The 21,136-nt window shown below is 42.2% G+C and overlaps 1 protein-coding gene across 28 annotated transcripts in view; it reads left to right on the forward strand.

Annotated features, from left to right (window-relative positions):
• The window catches only part of RBFOX1 (RNA binding fox-1 homolog 1), a 1,225,669-nt gene that overhangs the window by 603,511 nt on the left and 601,022 nt on the right, over positions 1–21,136 (forward strand). For 25 of the 28 annotated variants that reach the window (XM_078381447.1, XM_078381445.1, XM_078381443.1 and 22 more), the window contains one exon: positions 3,676–3,723. The exons of the other annotated variants lie outside the window; for them this stretch is intronic. In XM_078381447.1, the coding sequence (XP_078237573.1) occupies positions 3,676–3,723 (48 nt within the window). The remainder of the gene's footprint in view (positions 1–3,675; positions 3,724–21,136) is intronic. 28 annotated transcript variants of the gene reach the window in all.

Consider the following 21,136-nt stretch of genomic DNA (forward strand, 5'->3'; position numbering starts at 1 on the left):
GCACTCGGGGTTGATTTCCTTCAAAATGGAGAGGTTTGTTCTCCTTGCAGTCCAAGGGACTCTCAAGAGCCTCTTCCAGCACCACAATTCAAAAGCATCAATTCTTTGGTGGTTTCATATAGGACTAATAAAATTGAAAATATGAAAAAAAAATTCTAAAGAAAATAAAAGAGCAGAATCCCTGATTAAAATTGACACCTTATCTTCAGCATTTGTTTGGGCCAAAAAGATAAAATCAAAGACTAATGGAATTTGGAAGGGTTTTCTAAGGCCATCACATCCAACCCCCTGCTCAAGGCAGGAATCAAAATCAAAACAGATCTGCCAAGTGGCTGTCCAGTTTTCTATTGAATTCTTTTGGATTTTTCTTAGGATTCAGGAGTCATAAAAGTTGACATACAGGTCAGTCATATTCCGTACCTGTGACAACTATAGATAGATAGATAGATAGATAGATAGATAGATAGATAGATAGATAGATAGATAGATAGATAGATAGATAGATAGATAGATAGATTGATTGATTGATTGATTGATTGATTGATTGATTGATTGATTTTCATATCTGTCATATCTTTTGCAAGGCTAAGGAGTCTCAATCAAAACCATACTGGTGCTTTTCATACTGTTAATTAAGATTATTGCCACTGGGAAAATCCACTCCTGCTTCAATAACTGAGAATTGCAGCTATATATGGAAAGAACATGGATGATTGAAGGACAGGGCAGGCCAGTAATGTGAGCAGTCCTAGTGAAAACAAAAAAGTGTGCTGCTTTCCATAGTGCTTAAACCGCTCTCTAGGCAATTTACAATTTAATTGTGCAGGGTTCACATAGATTCCCCCCTCCCCCCGATTCCCCGCCTTCTCTGAGTGAAGTGGGTATTCCGTCTATCAACCTTGAAAGGAGGGAAGGCTGAGTGAACCTTGAGCCAGCTACCTGCGGTTGAACCTGGGTTGTGAGCAGAGTGTTGGCTGCAGGACTGCGGTCGAACCGCTGCACCACGAGGCTCTTTTGTAGTCAAAAGAGTGCCGATACTTTGATGCTCAGAGCTGTGGCGATGCTGTATAACTAATCTCAGAGCAATTTAAGGCATGCCAGGATTGCGGGATAGCAGCAAGGTGTGGTCTTTCCTGTCTCCATATCTCCTTGAGACTCCCTCGTGGTCAAGGAGGTGTGTGCCTTCCGTAGATGGAGAAAATTTGCAGAGCTTCCTCCTTTCGGGATGGGTCGGTGCACCCCCTACTGAAGCTTTATCTAACCCTCTGTGCTCCCTAGTGTTGGGGGGGGGGGGAAATAGTCAGTTCCTTCAAGTATCTCAAAGGTTGTCCTAATGAACTAACTGCCTTGGGCATGGAGCAGGAGAATAACCGTGAACGTGTGCAGTAAATTAGCGGTGATGCGAGCTTTTGAAATGAGTTGCAGAGATGGCCGATGGGGACTGTTTGTTTGCTTTCTGTTCTGTTTTGCTTTGTATGCAAACCAGATGGTGTTCTTTTTTTGTGAAGAGTGTAGCTAGCGGTTGGAAACAGAAGGATTTTACTGATCGAGGATAGGTTAACGCTTTCCTCTTATATTAAATTTATCATTACGGAGTAATAAGCAGTGATGATCATGCTAGTGATGAAAGATCCCAGCCCCTTCGGGGTGTAAATACAGCTGCATCTTGGAGGTTGACTGGGAAAACTCCTGTTCTTGTTTAACATGATTTAGGGACGTGTTGGCGCTGTGGAGGGACGTGGTGGCGCTGCGGGCTAAACCGCAGAAGCCTGTGCTGCAGGGTCAGAAGACCAGCAGTCGTAAGTTCGAATCCACACGATGGAGTGAGCGCCCGTCGCTTGTCCCAGCTCCCGCCAACCTAGCGGTTCAAAAGCATGCAAATGCGAGTAGATAAATAGGTACCATCTCGGTGGGAAGGTAACAGCGTTCCGTGTCTAAGTCGCACTGGCCATGTGACCACGGAAGATTGTCTTCGGACAAACACTGGCTCTATGGCTTGAAGAGCGGGATGAGCGCCACCCCCTAGAGTCGAACACGACTGGACAAAAATTGTCAAGGGGAAACTTTACCTTTACCTTTTAGGGCGATTTTCCCCCCTCCAGTTGATGTTGTTGGACTTCTGTAAGAAAATCAACAACAAGAGTCACCGCCATCAATGGCAACCAGTCAGGACTGGAGATGGGATATTTGTATTCAGGAGACGAGAATGAATATCATCACTACCACAGGAGGCTGAGCTTTTTGGACCCACCCCCCCAAAAAATGGCCAGTCCGTTTACAACTTGCAGCATGCATGACCATTGTTGTTCATGCTGCACTAATGGCCACATGGGGTGGCAATATTCATATTTGCATCACCCGGGATATGAATATGAATATTCCCATCTCTAGTCAAAACTGAGATTTATTCATGACCCTTGATCTCATGTGTTGCCTCCTCCCCTAAACCATCGTTTATTGTTATGTCTGAAACACAAACTGGTTAATCTTAATCATGGTTTAGGTCACACATGGGTTACTGTCTCTATATTCTCCCCCCCTTATAATTCTTATCAACCGTGGCAAATTGTGATAACTGTAGTTATGGTAACTGTAGTTTTTTTAAAAAAACATTCATAGCTGTTCATCCACTAGTTTAAGGAATCAAACCAGGGTTCTAAAGTGGCAAGCTTGGAGGAGAATTATTTCATTGCAGGAAGGGTTAAAACATTTTTGTTTCAAAATAAGAATATTTCCTGGCCCACTGCAAATCACACAAAGATACAACCAGTTCTTGTCCTTCTCAGTAGGGGACCTCGTGAATGCATGTTTCCATCTTGTAATTGTGGCTTAGTGTTATGTCCACAGAGGCCAACAAATTGCTGCTTGAAATATGTTTAGTTTTTCATTTTGCCTTCTTGTTCATTTTCTTGCCTTTTCTTCATTTCTGCTGAAGGAAGTTTGAATCTTCTGTTCTCCTAAGGGCTAGTACAAATCGTATGATAATAAAGCTTATTTTGAAGTGAACAAGTTTACATTTACAGATTTATGCGTACAACAGTAGCAGAGTACTAAATTAGTGCTTTTTTTAAAACAATAATAAAACAACTCTGTGTTTGGATTAAGTTAGGGATAAGGAGTAAATCTGTTTCTCATTATTATTATTTTTATTATAACCGATTCATGATGTGTGAAAATATTAGTGGAATTCAGTCTCTTTGTCCATGTGAAGAAAGTGTTAGAAAGCTCCCCCTCCTCTGCCTTTTAATTAGATACAAATAAATACACACATCTTAATGGCTGAAGTCTAGTAGAAGTCACAACCAGAGTTAAAGCCATTAAATTAAATCAATGGAACCTATGGAGACATTGATTCAGTGGGTCTACTCTAGTTGCAGCTTTCTCCTGAACTTGGGCCAATATGAATATATTTGGGGGGGAAAGGCACAGCAAGATACTTTAGTCAGTGGGAAAATGACATACAAAATTTCATGCATCACAAAATGCATTATGAGGGTATGCATTGTGGGTATGCATTATGTGCATGTATTCCCACGTGAAAGATAAAGAACTATGAAGCAAAATTCATCTAGAAGGAGACTGGGAGACCTACAACTCCCAAGGTGTAATTACTTTTAGATGTGGAGTTCTGGCTTTCTCTCACAAGCTGTTCTTTCTTTCTTTTTTCTCTGCCAGGACACTAAACTGGACTGCGGCTCTTGTGTAGAAACAGACAACAGAATAGTAAGTCCTTGACTGACAACAAATCATTACATTATTAGAATGTTTTTAAAAGGAGTGCAGTGAAAAAGGTTTCTCCTTTATACAGTATTTCTAAGGATTCGTGATGTGCATATGGTTGTTGTTGTTGTTTTCTCCTGAGTAAGGTTCAAGGAAATCGTGTGCCTTTATAAAGAAGTGGAAGTCTTCTTTTTACCATGGCTTTTTCTTTGGGTGCTGTGTGTTGACGGCTCTTGTTCAAAAGGAGAGTTTGGGGAAATCTCAGAGATGGCTTTTGGTTTCCATTGTGTCTTGAATGTTGTTGTTTTAATAATGTTATGTGACAACCCTGGTATAGAAAAGCCAATTAAATAAATAATTGCCAACATGATGGTTGCATGCACCTACAAGAATACATTTTAAGTCACCTGCAGTTTTCCCCCCATAAAATCCATCCATCCATCCATCCAATCTCTCAGTCCATCCATCCATCCATCCCTCCACCCCTCCATCCATCCATCCATCCATCCATCCACCCACCCACCCACCCCTCCATCCATCCATCCATCCATCCATCCATCCATCCATCCATCCATCCATCCATCCATCCATCCATCCATCCATCCATCCATCAAAATACATTTTCAGTAAAAAGGCCTAAATCATCTAGACTTTGTGCCTAGAATAGTTCTTTTTTTCCCCATTTGAAGAGAAATTTGGAGACGGCTGCTAATAGTACTTGTGCATTAGATCCACTATTGCGGGCTGTCCATTGTGGCTGAAAATCACTTTGATTTGCTTCCCTGCCTGTGGGTTTGATTTAAGCCTGCCTCTCCTTTGTCAAGCCAAGTTGGCCTCTGCGTTGACATCCTTGGCAGCGTTCTCTGGAGGCAGGTAGGACGCTGGTGGCTAACGAGCAGCCGAGTGGTGTTATCTTTGTAGTTCAAGGTCATTCACAGCACCACGTTCTGGTTCCCCCCCCCCCGCTTGCACTGGCATGGGGCGGGGAATGGTTTGCTGAAAGAATCTTTTTGAGGTACTTCTTGACAGAGAGAAATCAACGCTTTCTGCATTCAAACAGCCGCCGTGGGCGACCGCGAGATCAAAACGCTTTCTGATACACAGCGAGGCTGGTAATGTGATAGGTCAGCAAAGCTGGGAAATGTCCCCTCTCTGCTGTAGCGTTTTATAACTCTGCGTGAGCCGTGTGGGGGTTACAATGTGCCCAGACAAACCTGTGGCTCCTTTGCTTGTGGGTGTGGATTTTTGTCCTGCTGCTTTTCAAAGGGTCCCACAGCTCTTTCCAGAACGTAATTGAAAACATATCTGAGCCAGGCAAATGCCGCTTTTGTAACAGCCTAAACAAAGATGAGCAAAATAATGTGCAGAGAGAGCAAGACAAACCGAGCAAGGTCATGGAATATGTGTAGGACCAACAACGGAGAAGAAAAACCCCTTGATGCTTTGGAAAGCTCTCGGTTCCAGTTGCTTTTGGTCTCAGCCTTGAACAGAAGGCTTAGAAGAAAGTGTTTTGCAATTTCCACTTCTAAGCCTTTTACTCACACCATCTTAGATCTGGTGCAATAGCTGTGCAGATCTGCTGTGATAGTTTATATCAAATACTATGTGTAGGGAACACACACACACCCAAACACAGATGTTGTGACCTGTTTTTGTTTCCTAGAGCAAATCAATAAGTGATGTGAGGATTCAGATTTTCCATTCTTCATCAGCATGGATCATGTCTGATCAAGAGGGGCACAAAGTGCTGGTTATTGGCCAAACAGGTGTTCGGTGCTTCAAAGCCCCGCCTCCTCTAGCAGACACCCACTTGGCAGCCTGGTTTCCCTGCCCTGCCTCCTCTGGGTGCTGCCTCTTAAGTGGGCGCCTGACAGAGGAGGCAGGCCTTTGAAGCACCAAAACACCTGTTCAGCTGAGTAAGGAACTGGCACAAATCACCAAATTGGTGGCTTTGGGCCCATCTCTGCGTCTGGCTTACCCTCAAACGGAATCATGTTCAGATCTGAATCACAGAGCAGCCTTTGAACTGATTCTCAGCTCCCTTGTGCAGTTCTAAACATAAGTGAAAGATAGGAAAAGGAACGAAAAAGTGGCAACACCTCTAATCCGAAGTAATATTGTGGGAAACAGAGATTCAAACCCAGATAGGTAGGAGAAAGACAGGCCTAAACTCCTTGATCTAAGCACCAAAAAGCCATGTACAAGAATGCAGGCGTTTACCCGTATCCTTCAGGAATGGTCACCTTTTGGAGACTTCTGGAACATTTTGCAAAAAGCAACAACAACACGTCCTCTGTAAAATTTAAAGACATGCAGCAAAACCAAAACAGAGAACATTTCACATTCCCTGCTTCCTCACGCTGTTTACGGAGGGCCTAACTTTGACCCTCATGTAATCATAGAAACAAGAAGTGGTTGAACGATGGATCGCTGTGTGCTGGTCTTTTTCCAGGAAGAAACCCAGGTGGTCCAGAAAACATCAGAAATGCTAGCATCCTATGAACTATGGGGCCAATGCCCCCTTCCAATTCTCCTCAGTTGCCTGGCAGAAAATGACTGCGGTGTCCAGTAATTCTGGTGTGCTTTTCCCCCTTGCTTCTCATAAATTTAATGGAAAGGGAATGAGGTGGAGAGGCACAGAGTGACTCCAGAGTAAGCTTTCTCGACCCTGTTTTGTGGCTATTCTGTTGACAGATGATGGCAGGGCTCAGAGGATCAAACTGGAGGTAGAGGAAGTTTTCTAGTCATATATTTTTTTTCCCCAAACAAGCCACTCGTATCCACTGTCTAGTGTTCATTTTGCACAGTTGAAGACTTGAAAGGAGTAGGGAGGAAAGAGCAGAGTTGTGTGCATATGTCTGTCCCCCTTCCACGCCGGCTGGTTGCATCGATGCCATCGCCAACCTGCCTTCTGGTCTGTGAGCAATATTCATGCCGAGTCTCGCCAAAAGCAAACGGATCTTAAAAGGAAGCTCCCACAGAATTCTGCCAGGTTGAATTCCGGTGAAATCTGGAGATATTCAACAGGAAGGAGTCCCGTGCAGGCGCACTCTCTTTCCAGATAAATGTGGATTTAGGTACAGCTTCGGGGCCCTAATGGGACGCTTCCGTGCCATTTGAATGGATCTGCTATGGGTTGCTACAGCTCCCTTGTTCTTGCTGTCACGCTGACATGCAATTATGGAATTTCACAACAGAAAAGATGACAACTCTTCCCGTGTGCGCCATCGCTGTCTCTGCTTAATCCAACCGCATCTAGCAATCAGTGATTTAATAAAGTGACAGGAGACGACGGAGGTGCCAAAGCAGTTTCCTGACCTCCCTCTGAAGTGTCAATACACAGGCCCACACAGCGTCCCTGTATGTGCTGTTTTTGCAAAAGGTATATAGATGGAAAAATAGTTCTCTCTGTCTTGTGCTTGCTCGAATCCCACCATTAAGAAAGGAACAGCAAGTAAAGAGATCCTTGGTAGGGAGGTTGGAACCAGAAGAAGATGATGATGATGGTTTCAGCAATTTCTAATTCCTCTTATTCAGATTAAGCAAGTTGTTTTCACTTTGGGAGAGGCTCTCCCTTTTCACATTGGGGAGCAGAACGAGGGCTTGACCTTGCACCTCCCCCTTTTCTAAAATATATATTTTTAGGCATTGGCTGGGTTTGTCTTGAGAGTCCATCAGTTTATCCTCCTGCACTTTCTGTTGTAGATACTTCCCCAAGGGGGGGGGGGGAAGATGCTAATTTGCAAAAAGGCAGGAGTTTCATGCTCAATACATCTTGTGAGAGAGCGTTGACGATCTAGTTGCAATATCTGGCTGGAGAGCTAGGGGCTGGGAGTTGGAATCTTCCCTGAGCTTTGGAGAGTGGGGTTCAGCCAAGATTGTTCAGGCAGGGCGGCCAGCTCTTTTCTCCTAAGCTGAGTGAATTACACACCCCGCCACCCGTGTTGTCTTGGGCAAGCTGCATAGTCTGAGAACACCACCTTGGAAACCACATTTTGGAAACTGATACATAGAAAACCTGGGGAATGAAACCGTTGAGTTGGAATCAACAAGGTCTTTCTTGGTTCACTTCAGACGCACGACACTACAATTAGTAAATCTAGTTATGGAGTTCATGATATATCTTGCATCTACACGTGATTCCAGGTGACCTTGGAATACGGATGAAGACCGAGACCAAACGCTTATCGTGGATTTAACATAATCATACTTCATTTCAAAATAAATCAAGAGTTACTTTACATAAAGCAGTTTGCAAATACAAATATTAATAAATGAAGCTGAGAGGTTGTGCTTTATATAAGATGAGGACAAAAGAAGGAACCAGCCCCACCAAAGGGAGGGCTTAACCTACATTATAAATACTTTATCCAAAACATCAGGCTACTGAAATTAAATGAAATTAAAGAGCATGCCTGGAAGCAGAGTAATGGCCCATCTGTTCGTTACAGCCTGATTTTTTTTTTTATCAAAGACATTATCTCATTAAAAGTATATCTTTGATTAGAAAATGAGTTTCAACTGCCTAAAAGTTATATTACTTTATATTAAAAGTATTGGAATTGGAGCAAGACTCTTATTTTCTTCTAAGGCGGTAAGGATGAGGTTGCCATAATTAAGAATAACAAAATAAAAGTGGAAGCTAAGGAGACGATAAATAAGATAAGCATTTTTTTAAAAAACAAAAGAAACTAAGTCCCTCCCCCCTCTTTTCTCCAGGATAATGTTTTTTTCCCCCTTCTCCTCTAATGAACATGGCTAGAAGCCAAATCTTCTTGTGTGTGCTTTGCCTCCGAGAGACGTTTTTCATTTTATAATTTCCAAGGTGCCCTTTAAAAAACACACTTTGGGGGATTCTTAGAACCCCAGGAATGGAGAACAGAAGTTCTGAAGGATGGGGAAAATACAGGGGATGGAGACTGAAGTTGCAGGACATGTTGTCAAGTCAGGCTTAAGTTGCATTGGTTACTTGACTTGGGTCTGTCTGTTTGTCAATGTCTTGGACTCGACGCAGAACCCTTCCACCATCTCCCTTTTTCTCTGGAGAGGAAACCGAAGACTTGGACTTCGGATCAGACCCAAAGACTTGCCAACATCCCTGAAAAGTACAAGTATAATGTTTGGCCAAGTGACTACAACCTTTTGCACACAGAGAGACACACGTTTCCATTTGCATGTTCTTGAACCATCCTCTCATTTTTTGTTGTTTTGTGTTTGCTTCTCAAATCAAGAAGGGCACCAACTTTGTAAAAATGACAAGAGTTTTTTTTAATGGTGTATGTGTGTATTGTGTTTCTCCTTTCTGGAAGTGAAATATCTTGATGGCGTGGGCAACTCCTTGTTGTAGAAGCCCGCTGTATCAAGAGAACCAACAAGTGTGGAGAATGAACCACTTAGAGGGCATTCTTCATATCTACTGAAATGCATCATTTGATAACCAAAATACCCTGTTTCCCCGAAAATAAGACCTAACCTGAAAATAAGCCCTAGTATGAATTTTTTTTCAGGATGCTCGTCATATATGCCCTACCCCAAAAATAAGCCCCAGTGAAGTGAAACCTCAGCCTCCACCCTTGTGCAGCAACCAGAAGAGGACATGACTGTATTTGAATAAATGACAATTGTTGTACATGAAAAAAGAATCCCCTGAAAATAAGCCCTAATGTGTTTTTTGGAACAAAAATTAATATAAGACCCTGTCTTATTTTGTGGGTAACTAAATTCCGAATTGCTTTGCAAAACAAACAAACAAAAAACCCACACAAAAGAACACCACCTTTGTACACAAATTAGCAAATTAATGTCCTCCTGAAATACAAATTTTCTTTCAAAAGAAGAGGGGGGGGGGAGAAGCTATCTGTCTTAATCCGAGCTGGAGAGGAGGAATCTAGTAAGCTTTAAAATCCCACATTGATGAGGTGTCTTGTCCCGCCAGTTCCCTTTCTGTAACAGCTGATCTTGTTTCTCAGATTCTTGCTCCGAGCCGCCCTAGTCATTGAGTTTAGTTGGATGTCATATGGATGATTTGCATCTGTGTTGTTAATGAATGTGGTTGTGATGACACACCCTGCGAGGCTGTTTACATGTCAAACTTTGTGCATCTGTTTGCACCGTGTTATGTACATTAAAGCAACTATTTTTACTTCAATACAGTTATAGGGTTCCTAGTTTTAAATCTTCTCATTTTTAATGAAAGAAAATAAAAAACCATATTTCATAGATAGGAAATAATCAGATTCTAAGTGTGTGTGTGTGTGTAAAGTCTGTCTTTTAAAAACCTGCAGGTTCTCACATTATTCGAGAATTGCGATTTTTCTTTCTTTTAAAAAGTGCATTTCAACCCCACATGTATATTGGTGATTCCATGACAGTTTTTTCATTAGTAATGTCATAATTCCACGTCAGCTTCTCAAAAGTTCACTAGTGTCAATTTTCATACAAATACTATGGGAACTATGGAACTGGTAAAACCACTCCTTAAATATTTCACTTACTTTGAGAGCCCTATTAGGGTCGTGACAAGTCAGTTCTGACTTCATGGCACGGAACACGCATTATTATTTGGTGGTGCAAACCTTTAATTGAGCAATTAATGTCATTCCCTGTGCTTCTTTCTGCCCTCAAATATCCAGGAGATGGCAGCACAGGACCAAGGATCTAGACTTAGCCGCTTGTCTGAGAGTTAATTAAGAAAGGTAAGGAGTGCCTGAACTCAAGAATATCTACTGCTTCTCCTGACATCAGAAACAAGTTTCGGTGATTGGTGCAAAAGTTTATCATGCCTTCCCTTTCTCATTCAGGAACACTTTTTAATAAAGAAAAACAGTTTACGGAGTGTATTTAGAGAACATTTGCCATCATCCTGAACCTACCTCTGATCTTGTTAAAAAGTATTTTCACAAGGAATTGGCTTTCTGGAAGGAACTGAGTGTCTTTATCTCTGTTTCACAATGACCAAGATGCAACAGGGTATTTTGATGTACAACGACAGTGAAATTAGGATTTTCCTCCTCTCTTCCCTTCCATACACAGCTGCAGCTGTTCTCCAAAATGAAGCCCTGCCTTCCAGAGCAGGTTTTAGGGAAGCCAGGAAAACTATGCAGGCGGGACCAGAGATGGCAGCAAAAGTCGTGGCATCTAGCAGAATTCCACCCGTAGGATGATGCTCTATCTCTTATCTGAAAAAAAAAAAATCAGAAAAGGGCCATGTGGTCTCCAAAACAGTACATATGCAGGAGGAGGTGATACCTTTATCAGACCCCTCAAAAGATCAAGCAAACAATGAGACAGCGAGCTTTCAATGATCATTCATCTTTTTCAGGCTGTGCACCAAGGTCTTGTGGGTACAGTGGTGCCCCACATAGCGATGATAATCCGTGCAGCAAAAATCGTCACTATACGGATACGAAATTAAAAAGCTCATAGGAATGCATTGAAACCCTTTCAATGCGTTCCTATGGGCTTAAAACTTACCTTTTAAGCGAAAATCCTCCATACGGTGGCCATTTTAGCTGCCCGGTATGTGAGGAATCTGTCCCTGTTTTACCCGGCGGCCATTTTGGAACCGCCGATCAGCTGGGGAAAAAACATCGCTATGAGAAAATGGTAGCGAAACAGCTTACCGATTATCGCAAAGCGATTTTCCCCATAGGAAACATCGTTATGCGATCGCAAAAGCGACCACAAAAACATTGTCGCTATGTGGATTCGTCGTTAAACGGGGCACCCCGTTATGCGAGGCACCACTGTAGTTTGGGAAATGACATGCCTTTATTAAAGTCCCAAAGTCCCATGGCCCTTGTCAGGGCCAGGTTAGCTTCTTGAGGTGGAGACAGAGACAGACGGGAGTCTGCAAAAGGCTTGTGTGTGGGGGGGGTCTTCTCAGCTGGCACATTGGAATTTATCACCCAACTCTTTAAAGAAAAGGCCTCCAAGCACTTTGTACCCCACCTCAGCCTTCTTTTCGAAACTCAGAGAATTTCTTATTTGGCTAGGGAAAACAAGATAACATAGAAGGTCACTCTTAATCTATTCACTTGCTCAGGGACAAAAAGAAATAGTCACTCAAGGCAATTTTTAAATGTCTGTGTCAGGAAATTGTGGGAAGGAAGGAAGGAAGGAAAAGGGAGGGAGGGAGGGTTATTTAAGCTTAGATTGGTCCACGTAGCCAAGAAATTACAGAAAATGGTAAGAACAATGGGTAACACTCCAGTAGTGATTCTGTTTAGAAAACAGGAATCGCTGATTCTCAGGATTGATTCAGATTCCATTTCAGGTCCCAGGATCTCTATCCTGTTGCTTCCCTGATACAAAGTAATTAATTTAGCCATGGAAGCAACCAAGCACAATTTTGCATTTCCTATTCCCTCGCCCCACCCCCTTCCTCAAATCCCATTACTGTTTAGACGCCTAACTAGACTTGACATTAGTGACATGGTTGCAATTAATGTGCGGTTCTTTGTTCTACGAAATTAGCAGCCATTGGGAGCCTGAGCGACACTGGGACTCGCATAGGATGATGCTCCCGTTTCCCTTGAGTCGGCTATTTACATAATAAGAAATACGCACCTTAATTGCATTTGCACAAATCAACATCACTTCTTGTTTGGCCCTTAATCTAATCATCTTGTCTGAAAGCCAGCTCATGTATGATGCTAGTCTGGAAGCAAGTATTTTGGAAATGCATGGGCTTCTCGTCAGACTCCTGGCCAGGCTGATAATGTAAGAATATGCAATATGGACTTACTTTTTTAAGGCCAGCGCACATTTGCCCTGCTTTAATGTCCCACTAGATTGTGGTTATCTGTCTTCTAGCAAAAGAGGAAGGTGTCAAGAAGGACTAAGATGCAGAAAATCAGTATGCTTGCTTGCTTGCTTGCTTGCTTCCTTCCTTCCTGTTGCCCCCTCAGCAGCCATGGAAGTAAATAGGTCCCCTTGAGTACAATGTCAGTCACTCCCCTGTTGATTAGGGCTAGAACAATAACTTGCAACAGAAACGTTCTTTATGTCCTTACTCAGGGATACACCATACTCCTACTTGCAGATAACTGTTTTCATCGTTCTGGAGCTCATTTGATTTGTAAGTTACAGGAAGCGCATCTTTCAGTTTTTGGGCTATGCCTGTTGGGAAAGGTTGGAAATGTTGCATTCTAGACTGCAATTCACAAAATCCTGTAACCCACAAGGAAGTCTTTTTTTAAAAAGGGGGGGGTTCAATTAGCCTGGAAAATGGGATTGTTTTCTTGTTGGGCCTCTTGCTTCCACCCTAATATTTTCATGAATTACAGTTCTCGTTTCTATTGTGGTGTTCCTTTTTTTTTCCTTCTTGGTTCTCTGTGAGGGAGAGCCTGCTTAGACCTCCTTGAGCGCCTCTGAAATATTAATAACAACTGGAAGTCTGTGGTTTTATGGAAGGAGACATTCTGAAGTGCTTTACAAGGCAGAGAGGGATATATTCACAGACGTGGCTACGCTCACGCCACATGGCATTCAAAGCACATCTGTGCATGAGGCATGGCTTCTCTGTAAATTTAGCCGTGTTGTCCATCTACCTTTGCATCTCCCATGACCACCTTCCAGAACATTTACATTTGGTATGCCATTCCCCCCCCCCAAACTGCTCTCATATTTTGCTGAAGTAAACCAATATGTCTCACAACAAATTTCCTAATGTGGAATGAGAAGTTTTCCTTTAGCTTTCACACATTTCCAACAACCTCCCAAGGGTGTGGGTTCCGTTGCTGCGCTGCTCTAACAGTTAAGAAATTTTTTTCCTGGTATTCAGCTGAAATTTGGCTTCGTGTCGCTTGAGTCCGTTATGACATGTCCTGCACTCTGGGATGATGGAGAGCAGATCCTGCCCCTCCTCTGGATTACAGCCTTTCAAGTATCTCCCCTCAGTCTCTATATCGAATCATACATTTCCCTATACAGTGGTACCTCGCTTGCTGATTACCTCGTTAGACGAGAAAATCGCTTGCCGATTAGTTTTTTGCGATCACTGTTGCAATCGCTAAATGATGACTGCATGGGCTTTTTTCACTTAACGTTGATCGGTTCCCTGCTTTGGAACCGATTTTTTACTCAATGACGATCAAAAACAGCTGATTGTCAGGTTTCAAAATGACCACCCGCTGTGCTTTAGGGCAGATTCCTCCCATAAAGGTACCAGAAAATGGCTGCCCTATGGAGGATCTTCGTTGGATGCTGAGGTATTTCACCCATTGGAACTCATTGAACCAGTTTCCAATACATTTTAATGTGCTTTTTTGTTAAGCTTGACGAGGATTTCGCTTAAAAGCGATTTGAATGGAATGAATTATCCTCGTCAAGCGAGGCACCACTGTACCTCCCCTGAGCCTTCTGAGATATGGGGAGATGCATGATTCGATGTAGAGAATTTACTGTACCTCTGTAGTTTAAACTTCTTTCTCACTTTATTCATTTCTTTAAGTATAGTCCTTCATAAATTTGTTCCACACTTTCATCTGCTGGGCTTCGTTTTATGCTAATGGGCAGACAAATCTTTCACCTTACCCCCTCCATGGAAAAGGGATCTCAACAATTATAACTGGAGTTGGGCTTGAAGTTAAATTGCAAACCAATAATCCTCTCAGAAATGCTTTCTGAGGAGACTGGGAGGAGCATAGAAATCAATTCTTTCTCTTATCTTCATGAGCACTTTCTTTTGCTGAACAAGGATCTCTTCAGCTGACACAGATTAATTACACAGATTTTATCTGTGGTCTTCATCATGATCCCATAAGAGTCAGAAAGAACGTCACAGCCATTTTGCTTTCCTCTCCCTTCATTTGCAGGATGGGTATTGATTCTTCTGTCCATGTTAAAGAAGCCAAGGATTAGCCTAGCGTTTCCGTTGCCCATATAGAAGATTGAAACTAGCAGGCTTGCCTAGTTGAAGTAGCCGATAGAAGTTGCTTGTATTATATCTTTCACTGTTCTTCAGATATGATTTTTCTCCTGAAGTGATTAAGAGATGTGAGTTGTTTATTTTTTTTAAATTTTAATTTGACTTAAGTTACACTTTTCTGTCCAAACTGTGACTCGGGCAAGATCAAAAACGGTTATAGATAAAACAGACACCCTTACGAGTGTTACAATATGATTAAACTAATTACAACAGCAATTACCAACACTGGTAATGGTGTGGCTAATAAATAAATAAATAAATAAATAAATAAATAAATAAATAAATAAATAAATAAATAAAAAGCCCGTATGGTGTAGTGGGTAGGGTGGCAGATGAATACGCAGGGCACCTGAGTCCAAATTAATCATGGACACCAACTGGGGGTCTGGCCAGGATAAAATTTCACCAGAAATAGCAGACATGCTCTATTGGGATCACTCTAAGTCAGCTGTAAGTTGATGGCACTGAAGGTTCATTATTTAAAAATGCAATTGAATTTAAAAATATGTTTTTTTCTAAAATATGCAGGACTATTTGGAGATTTGCAGAATGGTGTGCTTGGACTAAGCTACCTGAGGACTTTTGGGGAGGATAAATCAAAAATACAAATCTGACCATCTATAGCACAAATTCCTTAGCAGCATCTCGGCAAGACACCCACATATTATTATTATTATTATTATTATTATTATTATTATTATTATTATTATTATTATTATTATTATTATTATTATTATTATTATTATTATTATTATTATTATTATTATTATTATTATTATTATTATTATTATTATTATTATTATTATTATTATTATTATTATTATTATTATATTTAAGGCAGATGAGTAGAATAAATTCTCTTTGAAAGAGAATCCTATAGATTGGGAGCAGAAGTAATAGAAATACATGCCATATTTAACAATATTATGATTGGAAAACCAACAGTAGGTGTTATATTCCGTTCCAGTTGGCTTATCCACTATACTGTATATATTCACAGTGTGTCTGTATTTCTGTGTATGGGGAAGGAGGGAGGGAAGGAGAGAAGGACAGAGATCTTAAAACTAGCTCGTCTTGAACTATCAAGGAAGGTCACACTAGAGGTGGAGGAAGTGTTTTCCTGCATGCCACCTTCTTTACAATCTCTGCTTTTTGGTTTGTTCATTCTATTTGTTTGCCATGAGATTTGTGAAGGATTTCTTGACGTGGGAAACGTGTCCTTCGAATACACAGTAGGCTGGAGTCCATCCTGGCCTGAAACTGCCCTACTTCCTGTTCCCTATTTCATCCCAATACCGTAAACAGGTGAAGGAGGACAATTTTGGGTAGACCCAGCTTTATGGAGAAGCAGGGTGAGACAGCGGAGGTTGGGTCTCATGGAAGGCACACTCCAGGATGACTATTTTATTTCTAATCATTTTCTCTCAGGAGGGTGGAGAGACGAGTATGGGGGGTTTTCTGTTCCATTGGCCAGAATAAATGTTCTTCTTGACTTACACAAGAGTTTCCATTCGCTCTGGTGGAAAAACATCTTGAGATGTTTCTAGAAGATCTGTGGCAGAGCGGGCGTCCTGAAGACTGACACTCGTAGTCAGCTAAGAGAGGTAACGTAAGGGGATATTAGCTCTCATGGTTATCTCTATCCTCTGATAGAGAATTTCTCTAGCGTCCTCGAGTTTCCAGAGATGCTGGAAAAGACGAGAGAGGTCTCCAGAACTTTAGACAAGGCAGGCATGTTGTTCTATTGCAATGATGAAGAGTTTTTGTGCTATCTTAAAGACAGGCAATTCCTATTTGGCATAAACGTCCATGGACTATAGCCCAGTTCTTCAGTTGCAGGTGATAATCTGTATTTGTGATTTAAGAGATTCCGCACGATGCTCTTTTCCGCGACGGAGAATCAATCGCTTCTCTTCCTTTTATGCCAGTTGGCAGATCCGTTACAAGAGCTTCCCATTCTAGCCACTTTTCGAGATTAAATTGGAGCAGGTCTGGACATTTTGGTGAAGCTTATTTAGGTGGGAGGTGTTCAACATGAAAAAGTGAGCCACAAATCATTTACAGTGTTGCCCGGAATAGAAGGGCAGCAGCAGAGAGGGGAATGGCCCTAATCACCAGTAGATAGTTGCCTTGTTCACTAAATGAGAAATGACTGCCCACCCCCTTCCAAAAAACACACACACATATAAAGCAAAAATAAATCATCTTGTTCTTTTGAAATAATAACCAAGCAAATAAAAGCTTCTTTATTCCCCTTGGGTTCCCCCCCCCCACTTTCTCACCCCCCACCTTTAGGTAATGAAAATTTTGTGTGCAAATGTCAAAAACATCATAAAGTATAAATCTCGGGAGTTGGTTAATGAAACTTCTCTGCCTGGTGGCAAGCAGCAAGACCCTTACCTCCATGGCAATCAGCACTAGGTGCTCTGAGCTGTAATAGCTCAAGGACCGTGTAGTATATTCCATCACCAATTCCTAATTTACTTAAAGTCTCCTAGGCACTTGGTACAGGGAGAAGAAAATACAAAAGGCAATGAAGCTGTTATAAAATAATTTAATCGTAAACCACCTTCTCCTTGCCCAGGGCTTCCCGGTGCTTCTGACTTCCTACAAGCTCATGTAATAGAATGATAGCATCTCCACTGGTTCTCCTGGAAGGAGAGCCAGCCTGTGTGGCCTTGGGCATGCGGCACAGTCTCAAGAGGGACCCCAGAGGACGTTTTCAACACCCTCTCCCAGATGCCGAAAAATATGGAACACTAATAGTGAACCCTATACATACTATGGTCTCTGGTTCTCTCTAGTGGCTGGTTCTACTAATGACACTGTGGACATATATGTATTTAGTGAAAGCTATACCTAGTGTCAGGGACGTGGTGGCGCTGTGGGCTAAACTGCAGAAGCATCTGTGCTGCAAGGTCAGAAGACCAGCAGTCGTCAGATCGAATCCACGCGACGGAGTGAGCGCCTGTCGCTTGTCCCAGCTCCCGCCAACCTAGCAGTTCGAAAGCATGCAAATGCGAGTAGATAAATAGGTACCACCTTGGTGGGAAGGTAAAACGGTGTTCCCTAGTCGCACTGGCCACGTGGCCATGGAAACTGTCTATGGACAAACGCTGGCTCTACGGCTTGGAAACGGGGATGAGCACCACCCCCTAGAGTTGAACACGACTGTCTAAACCCCTAGAGTCGAACACGACTGTCTAAAATGTCAAGGGGAACCTGTACCTTTATACCTAGTGTCATCTCTGTTTCCCTCTAGTGGTCAGGTATGATAACTTCTTCATTAAAATATATATTTTGGGGGGATTTTTTGAAAATATTTTTAATAAAACAGTATAAAGTGTTGCCATAAGTCAGAATGATTAGTGAAAATGCACAAGAGATTGACATTTGTACCCTAATTGAAAGGCTGGCTTCCCTGGAAATGAGAGAGAGTTAAGGGGACTTTCTCATTCACCGTACAAAAACGAATCAAGTCCCCTCTCTAGATATACGATCTGGTTTCTCCACCTGAAGCTCTCCTGAGTGGGTTGAGAAAAACATCCATGCTGGGGCATTATCGTCTGATTTTGTGTCATGAGTCCATGATATACTTAGTGGAGGGCCTCTTGCCTGATAATGTACGAGTCCAACAGGGACTAGCAGCTGGACCTCTCCATAGCAAACATGTCTGGGGCCATCTATTACCAGGAATTGGTTTTTCCATATATTAGGGAGAGAGTCCATGATTCAGAGAGGAAACTGCATGGAAAGCTGTTAGGTCCAGTCCTTGAAACATGGGAGGCAGCCACTGTGAGTCAACAGTTTAACATGCTATGCTAGATGAACGAAAGAGCCTCACCTCTTATGCTCCTAAATTTTGCAGCTTTCATTGTTTGGGAAGGCTTAATCCTTGGTGGTAGAGCACATGAATTGAGTGGAGAGAGCTCCCAATTCGCCCTCTGACATATCCAGTTAAAAAAGGATGATGCTGTAGATATTCAGAGAGGCAATTCTCTGACTGGGTCCCTAGAAAGCTATTGTCGGTCAAAATAGGTAGTGTTGAGGTTGATAGACATAAAAAAATGACCTCAGATACCTGTGTTAGTTTCCTCTGTTTGAAAACAACAGGACTCTCTTAATGGAAAGCATGCTGGACTGTTTTTGTTTCCCAGTTGGTCATTCTACAGATTTGTGGTTGGGTCAAGTGGACTCTATCCATCTAGTGCCCAGCCTTGGGTCCCCAGATGTTCTTGGACTACAACTCCCAGAAGCCTCTTCATCACTGAAGTGCTGGCCAGGATTTCTGGGAATTATAGTCCAGGAACATCTGGGGGGGACTCAAGGTTGAGAACCACTTCTAGGTTGCACCCATTTCTTCTCATGAACTAACTCCAAGACAAAACAGTGAAAGGGATGTTTTCCGTTTTTGCAACATGTTCTAGACAGCCGTTTTCAGGATTAGTTGTATTGTTTTCACCTCAGGAAGAAATCCTCATGGATCCTCTTCTTGGCACGGATCACGATGAGTCATGACCAGTAAAGAAAGCCTCTTTCCCTCTCCAAGTATGGAAACATCATACCTCAGACTACCAGAGGGTTGCGACAAACAGCAGGGAAAGATCATGGCTGGTGTGCCCTGCTTAGAAGCTTCTAGAAGCATTTGGGTGTTTGCAGCTTCTGGAAAGAAAACACTGGACTGTTTGGATCATGATCTTATCCAGATATTCTCGGGAGTTTATGTTGCATTACATTAGAACAACTTGGAGTCCGGAATAGCTGTTTTCACATAATTTGCTTCATCTGGTAGACAAAACTCAGCCTGTAAACAGGGAGGAAAATAATGTACAATCAGGTTGTAAGACAATGGAGAAGCCCTAACAAGAGGAAGTAAAAAAAATATGAGGGCAGTTTGTAATCCACGGCTAGGGTAGTACTGAGGAATGAAACAGATTTTTTTTTCCATTAAGAAGGAAAATACACTTGATGCTCTGAAATAAATAGTGTTTTAAAAGCTTGGACATTAATGTGATTAATGTAACAATACTGAAGAAGTGCGCGTATAGTTTGACATGGAATTTATTCGTTTGCAGTCTTTGGACCCTAAAGCTTTTATCTCACATGCTTAGGCAGGTCTCTCTAGTTACAGAGGAAGTCAGCTTTTGTATGGCATTCTGCAAGGGTACGCTGTATTTATCTCCCACGGGCCAGTTGGGAAAAAAAGAGCACACTGAATGCAAGATACACAGTAAAAGAAATGTGTGCACTATGCAAAAAAAGAGAGGAATCATTCAGCCCTTTGTTGGGGGCACTTCTTCTAAAAATGTGTTCAGCTTTAAAAATGTGCAGTAATATTTGAAACCCCGTCTATATTCAGAAGAAGGACGCTTGAAGCTTTTTTTCTTCAGAATGATGGGGAATATAAAGACAGAGCTCAAATCTCATCCTCTCTCTCTCTGTCTGTCTGTCTGTCTCTCTCTCTCTCTCTCTCTCACACACACACACACACACACACACACACACACACACACACACACACACACACACACACAGAGAGAGAGTTTTGGATAGATTGCTAATGTTTTTTCATGAGATGGCATAATAATTCAATATCCCATTAACCAAACAGCTGTTGGCTAGCAGGGATGGAGGCAAGCTGCTCCGCTCTCTCTTCTCCGGATTGACCTGGAAAACACTTGGATCTTTTATGCTGTGCAACATTTCTCTGCACAAGAAGTTCAAGTTCCCCTAAGCAGTTGGTTTTTATTTGCACTGCAATTGCCCCTCGGGCTAAGTCCCCACTTGCTTTTCAAGAGGCTGTGGGTCCACTCCACCCATTCATCTGGAGCACGCTGGAGTGGATTAAATCCTTTGCAGAGCGGCTGAAGGACCTACACGAGTGCTTTCATTTTCCCGACAGCCTGGAAGTGGTACTCATGCCCTTGTAGATAGAAAGAAACCTCTCTGTGCAACCTTTTTTTTCAGACCTCTCTTCCTAATGAGAGCAATAAGGCGGTGGATTAGCCTGATGGGCAATTGACATTGTAAATAAAAACCAGTTGCTTAGGGGGACTTGAACTTCATTTGCAGAGAAACATTGCACAGTGTACACTAAAGAGTAATTAGAGGCCTTCCAGAAGGGGGGACAGAAACCATTAAGTTAATTTCGTAATACAGTTTTCAGCTCTGTGTCGCTTGCAGAAAACAGGTCTGGTAAGTCATTGTAGTTTTGGGCGTCAGTTATTGCCTTATTGCAAGGAGCAATCGATTCGGCTTGTGGGGCTGACGACAATTGTACCAACACTTAAAAAAAAAACAAAGAGAGAGAAATTTTGTTCATCTGTCTGAACAACCACGCTGGGTCAAACTCCCTGGGAATAACAGGTGAGCTATGAACATCAGCTTGCTGTCCAGTTTTGTACGTCCAGGAGTTGACAAAGCATTGTGTGAAACTTGTCGACGTAGAGAAATAACTTGATCCCACCTTGCATAATTAAAAAAAAG

Source organism: Pogona vitticeps, chromosome 13 (genome assembly GCF_051106095.1).
Source record: "Pogona vitticeps strain Pit_001003342236 chromosome 13, PviZW2.1, whole genome shotgun sequence".
Taxonomy (NCBI): domain Eukaryota; kingdom Metazoa; phylum Chordata; class Lepidosauria; order Squamata; family Agamidae; genus Pogona; species Pogona vitticeps.